Here is a 6,563-nt window from a genome sequence, read left to right as displayed (position 1 = left end):
TGTGTGTGTGTGTGTGTGTGTGTGTGTGTGTAAACCATGTTGATTACCTCTATATATTCAATGTTATTACATAACATGTATTATCATGGGGTTGATTTTCTCGTTCAAGAACCTTTACCTTTATATCACAAAGCCTCACAACCACCTTATACTGGTATTTGTTAAGTTTCACAGCACGTTCTATGCTAATCTATATTGGCTTGGGTAAATGACGTCATATCGTGCCAAAGATTTTGCTTTAATATTTTCTCCGGTTATGTTGTCACATATCGTGTCGCGTGGGCCTTGGCATACGCTACAGCATACAACATACGCTTCTAACTCATCCTCCTGAATAAAGAGGTATCCCGAACTCATGCCCAGTCTTTACACAAGCCACTGCGATGGTGTTACTCACACTCCTAAGTGAAATCTACGACTCATACCTCTTCATAACATGGGCCAATGTAATACTTTTACCCATCTCATTAAGTGAAAGGATTATCCCTAATTTATAATCAGCTTCTACATAAGCTACATTAATTCTCTTTTTCATCTTACTCATCACAAGCCACAAAAATACTCTTACTCATTCTCAAGTGAAGAAACCAGATCCTCATCTCATACCTAGCTTATTTCATCCCTCATAAGTGGATAAATTGGAGCCTTTTTAAGTTACTACAGCCATCTATTTATTCATCCTATTTAGTGAAGAAACCAGATCCCCGTCACGTACCCTTATTCACGTCACTTATCATCCTATCTCTTCATTATCATATCAACTGATACCTTGAAGACAATACCCTTACTCATCTTATTTATTATCATATCTCTCAATTATCTTATCTATTAAAACAATACCCTTATTCATCTTATTCATGATCATATCTCTCAACTATCTTATACCCCTCTTCATCCTCATCAGTCGATGAATAAGAGAGAGCCATCCTCTGTCCCCATCCTCTCGCTTACTGACCCCATTCCTGGCGAGGAACTCCATGCCCCTGCTGATCTGGTACGCGAAGTGGATGAGGTCACGCGGGGTCAAGGAGGAGGAGGAGCCGTGGAGGTTGTCGTAGGGCGTGTCGGCTCGCGAGGCCCTCAGGTAACTCTGAAGTTTCCCTCCGATCATGTACTCGAGGATCACGAAAATCGGGTCTGGAAGAGAAGGGGGTTTAGGAGTCACGGGGGGGGGGGGGTATTGTTGATGTTTTTGTGTGTGTGTGTGTTTCTTTGTCTCTCTTTCTGTTTCTGTTTGTTTCTCTTTTCTTCTCTTCGTTCTTCTCTCTCTCTTTCTCTCTTTCTCCTCTCTCTCTCTTCCTTCTCCTCTCTCTCTCTCTCCTCTCCTCCCTCTCTCTCTCCCTCTCTCTCCTCTTCCTCCCTCCCCTCTCTCTCTCTCCACCTCTACCCCATCTCTCTTATATCGTCTTGTCTCTTCTTCTCCACCCACCCCCTCCCACTCCCACCCCTATTCCGACCCACCCCTATTCCCTCTCCCACTCTTAATCCCATCCCCATTCACTCCCATTCCCACTCCCACCCCTATTCCCACTCCCACCCCTTATCCCCACCCCTTTCCCCTCCCACCCCATTCCCCTCCCACCCCATTCCCATCCCCACCCCCTCCCCACTCCCATTCCCATCCCCACCCCCTCCCCCCCCCACCCCTTCCCCACCCCCACCCCGTCCCCCTCCTGCCTCCCACCCGTTCCCGAGCCTCCCCTGACCTTTCTCGGTGCAGCAGCCGAGGAGGGACACGACGTTCAGATGACTGCCTAGGCTCTTCAGCACCTTCAGCTCCTGCACGAGGTCTTGGCGCTCCCTGTCTCCTGCCGACTCCTTCAGGGTCTTCACCGCCACTAGCATCGTGCCTTTGCCTTGCAGGTCGATCGCTTCGCACTTCCACACCTACAGGAGAGTGGGAAAAAATGGGGTAAAAGGAATGATTTTCAGTTTGTTTGATTTTCGGTGCTTATTTTGCTTACTGATCTTTTTATATTGTTTATTGGTTTTAAGATATTGTGTATAAGCATAGGTACAAATGTCAGGACAAAACCGACGTTAGGTAATTCTAGTTTTACATTGATAACTGTATTCTTAAATGATAATGAATTTCCCATATGCGAAAGATGTCAAAATACAGATAATTACTCTACATGCAATTGTAGCCTTTACTGTGAATTATATCTTCAATGGTAATTACAATATCAACAACCAATAATGATAATGATATCCTCACGTATTACCTGACCGAAGCATCCCTCGCCTAGAATATCCATAACTTTCAGTCGGTGTCGAGGAAATTCCCAGATGTCGGCGTTTGGTGATGACATTTGACTCACTTTTCTCTTCTGCAAATTGGTACAAAAGGAGACGATGAGACGGGTCGCGCGTGTGTGTGTGGTGTGTGTGTGTGTGTGTGTGTGTGTTGTGTTGTGTGTGTGTGTGTGTGTTATGTGTGTATGTGTGTGTGTGTGTGTGTGTGTGTGGTGTGTGTCTGTGTGTGTGTGTGTGTGTGTGTCTGTGTTGTGTGTTGTGTGTGTGTGTGTGTGTGTGTGTGTGTGTGTGTGTGTAGTGTGTAGTGTGTAGTGTGTAGTGTGTAGTGTGTAGTGTGTAGCGTGTGTGCGCGCGCGCGATTTCAGTATGTCTTTGATATTCTACACAATAACCAAAATGAAACTATAACAGTACACATATCCGTAAACAAGCCTTCAAACCAAGAACACTAACAAGAAAAAGTCAAAGACACAACGTACCCCCTTTTGTTCTCCCTTTACGCCATCCTCGTATTTATTACTCTCTGCCCTTCGCCAGAGAGCAGCAACTCCAATGCTAAACCTGTTTCCTGCTCTTTCTCTCTCCTCGTTATTCTCCTCTGCGTTCTCTGTGGCTCCTGCTTCGATGCCTTTCTCTGTGTATACCACTGCGCTTTCCTGGACGTGAGGGTTTATTTATACGGATGGGTTTACATGTATGTATGACTATATATATATATATATATATATATATATATATATATAATATATATTATATATATATATTATAGTATATATATATATATATAATATATTATATATATATTTATATATATATATATATATATATATATATATATATATATGTATATATATACATAGATATTTATGTATCTATTTATTTTTCTTTATTTTTTTTTTTAGTATTTGTATTCCTCATCGTTTTAGTATGCATATTGGACACTGCTCTGCGTTTTTTTTTTTTTTATGTGGCCTTGCAGGAAACTGTCAGAGAAAATTTAAAGTCCTCAAACCAAGGCAAAATATATTCAAACGACAAATCTAAAAACTGAATAAACAAATCAATAAATCTTTGACAAGATTTATAGAACACAACTCCTGGAGAACTCCCTACCTTGGACTCCGCCCGGGCCTTCCTCCTCCTGAGCCTCCTCCAGTACCACAAGGCCGCCAGCACCAGCGGAGACACCCCGACCACCAACACAATCGGGATCACCATCAGGTTGAGGCTCCCTTCGCTCGACGCCTCCTCCGGGGCCGCCGTCGTTGGGGAATCGGAGGAGGAGGAGGAGGAGGAAGACGAAGAAGGTGCGGGGTTACCGGCACTGTTCCCGATGACCCTCAGGTCCTGGTAGCCCTTGGTCGTGTCTTTGGGGCTGCTAAAGGATGTCTGGGGTTGGGTCGGGGGGGTGGGGGTGGGTGCCTGCGTCGCGCCTTTCTCGATGTTGAGTGTCACTGGCTCTGAGGCACTCTGGCCTCCGCTAGAGGCGACTACCGTGAGAGGATGCCTGCCGACCTGGAAAATTGATTTTTTTTTATAATTATTATCATTTTTAAGGACGCCACCGTGAGGCAATACACCCCCTCATGACCAAATCGATATAAAAAAGATATATCATAATTCAAAAAGTATAACAAACCATAACTCCCACAACCCGTAGGTCCTGAATTTCATTTCCACAACGCAAAGTGTCGCATTAATTTACGTCAGTCACCCACCCTCTCTTATAATCTCAGTCTACAAGGCAATTCCGCAATAACTAGAACCGAAAAAAACCTAATTCCGTTCACCAAACACAGCCTGCTCATCACAAACAAAAATAAACAGATAAGCAAATGGGGAAATAATCAAATCAATATTCAAGTAATTAAATAAATGAAAAAATTAAGAAAAAAATGAATAATTAAACAGATAAATAAATAATCAAACAAGTATATGATTAAACAAATGAATAAGTAAACAAAACAAATAAACAAATAAGTAAATTATTAAGAAAACGAGTCAATAATCAAACAAACAAATAAAAACCAAACAAATGAATCAATAAACAAATAAGTAAACGATCAAACAAATCAGTTATTACTTAAATAAGCAAACAGTAAAACAAACCAGTAAATAATTAAACACAAATAACAAAAACAAACAAGTAAATAAACGAATGAAGGAATAAATAACCAAATAAAAAAAAATAAAAAATATATATATATACATATATATACATACATAATTTTTTTCTTTTTTTTTTCATTTAGTTATTTAAACTTTCATTCGCCTGTTTATTTACTTGTTTGTTTTAATTATCTAGTTCTTTGTTATATATATTTATGATATATATATATATATAAATAATAATTAATATAAAAAGCATACATACAACATACATACATACATACAACATTCATACATAATACTACATACATACATCATACAACATTAAAACACACACACACACCACACCACAAAACCACACACACACACATAAATAATATATATAATATATATATATATAATATATATATATTTTTAAAATTTTAAGTGTGTGTTGTGTGTTGGTGTGTTGTGGGTGTGTGTTGTGTGTGTGGTGTGTGTGGGGTTTTTGGTGTTGGTTGTTGTGTGTGTGTGATACAACATAATCCACACACAACACACACACACACCACACACACACACACACCACCCCCCAAAACCACACCACACACACACACAATATATATAATATAATTTTTAATATATTATATATATAATATAATATATATTAAATATACTATACATTTTTTTAGACAACCTACTAAACTATACAAGAAGTGACCCCTTGCCGACGCCCATCCCAACCTACCATATTCGAAAGGGGTCGAGCCACCGTCACGTCTCCGCCCTCGGCATCCACGTGAAGCAGGTCCTTCGCGTAGCCTTGGAGGGTGACGCTGAAGGATTTTCCCGACGAGGATAGATCCGTCACGTGGATATTTCCTACGACGGTGCCTATTCCTGCATCCGACTTGACGTGCCAGTTGCGGTTCACGGTGATAAAGGGAGGAGCTGGAAGGGGAGGAGGGAGGTTAATTATCTTGGGAGTTTTGTGTGTGTGTGGTGTGTGTGTGTGGTGTGTGTGTGTGTGTGTGTGTGTGTGTGGGTGTGTGTGTGGTGGAGGGTAGTGGTTGGGGGTTGGTGGTGGTGGTGGTGGTGGTGATGATAATAATGATAATCATGATAACAATGATAATGATGATCATGATAACGATAACAATAACAAAAACCAAAACACGAAAACTCACGCTCCTCGGGCGGCCCAAAGGCGGAGGGCGGAAAGTTGAACGGAGTTCCCACGCCCGCAAAACCCCCTCCCCCGTGGCCAAAGCTCGGGCCGCTGGGGAAAATGGGCGGCCTGTTGACGACTGCGGGCGCCTTCTTGGAGGACTCTCCCTTTTTCCTGACCCTGACGCGGATGTGGGTCATGGAGGTGCTCTGGGGCCCTTTTGGACGTAACCTGAAAGGGGTGGGGCGCCCCCCCTGCGGGGGAGGGGAAAGGGGGGGGGGGGGGTTTGGCGTGTGCGGGTTGTCGGTCGGAGAGGGGGGGGGGGGGGGAAAGAGAGAGAGGGAGAGAGAGAGAGAGGGGAGAGAGAGGAGAGAGAGAGAAGAGGGGAAAAAAGAGAAGAGGGAAGAGAGGAAGGAGAGGGGAAGGGGGGGAGGGGAAGGGATGGAAGGGGAAGGAAGAGGGGAGAAAAGGAAGAGGAGAGAGGGGAAGAAGAGAGAAGGGGAGAGAGGGGAGGAGAGAGAGAGGAAGAAGAAGAGAGAGAAGAGGAGGAGAGGGAGAGAGGAGAGAGAGAGGGAAGGGGAAGGGGAGGGGAAGAAAGGAAGAGAAAGAAGAAAGAGAAGAGAAGAGAGAGAAGAGAAGGGGGAGAGAGAGAGAGAGAGAGGAGAGAGAGAGAGAGAGAAAAGAGAGAGGAGAGAGAGAGGGAAGGGGAGGAGAGAAAGAAAAAAGAAAAGGGGGAAAGGGAAAAGGGGGAGGGAAGAAGGAAAGAGAAAAAGAGAGAAAAGAGAGAGAGAAGAGAGAGGGGAGAGAGAGAGAGAGAGAGAGAGAGAAGAGAGAGAGAGGAGAGAGAGAGAGGGGAGAGAGAGAGAGAGAGAGGAAGAAGAGAGAGAGAGAGAGAGAGAGGGGAAGAGAGAGGAGAGAGAGAGGAGAGAGAGCCAGGAGAGAGGAGAGAGATCCAGGAGAGAGGAGAGAAGAGAAAAGAGAAAAAAAAGAAGAAAGAAGAAAGAAGAAAAAAAGAAAGGGAAAAAAGAGAGAAGAGAAGAGAGGAGGGAGA

The 6,563-nt window shown here is 43.3% G+C and overlaps 1 protein-coding gene across 1 annotated transcript in view; it reads right to left on the bottom strand.

The window, feature by feature from the left end:
• The window catches only part of LOC119592851 (tyrosine kinase receptor Cad96Ca-like), an 11,412-nt gene extending 5,672 nt beyond the window's left edge, over nt 1-5,740 (bottom strand). Inside the window, exons 1-7 of the mRNA XM_037941783.1 lie at nt 5,532-5,740; nt 5,093-5,295; nt 3,370-3,771; nt 2,736-2,912; nt 2,226-2,330; nt 1,707-1,887; nt 956-1,137 (exon numbers count right to left, since the gene is read on the bottom strand). Coding sequence (XP_037797711.1) covers nt 956-1,137; nt 1,707-1,887; nt 2,226-2,330; nt 2,736-2,912; nt 3,370-3,771; nt 5,093-5,295; nt 5,532-5,712 — 1,431 coding nt within the window. The 5' untranslated portion in view covers nt 5,713-5,740. The remainder of the gene's footprint in view (nt 1-955; nt 1,138-1,706; nt 1,888-2,225; nt 2,331-2,735; nt 2,913-3,369; nt 3,772-5,092; nt 5,296-5,531) is intronic.
• Between the last annotated feature and the right edge of the window lie 823 nt (nt 5,741-6,563).

The sequence above is a fragment of the Penaeus monodon genome, chromosome 1, assembly GCF_015228065.2.
Source record: "Penaeus monodon isolate SGIC_2016 chromosome 1, NSTDA_Pmon_1, whole genome shotgun sequence".
NCBI classification, from domain to species: Eukaryota; Metazoa; Arthropoda; class Malacostraca; order Decapoda; family Penaeidae; genus Penaeus; species Penaeus monodon.
This window is presented reverse-complemented; position numbering and strand designations above follow the sequence as displayed.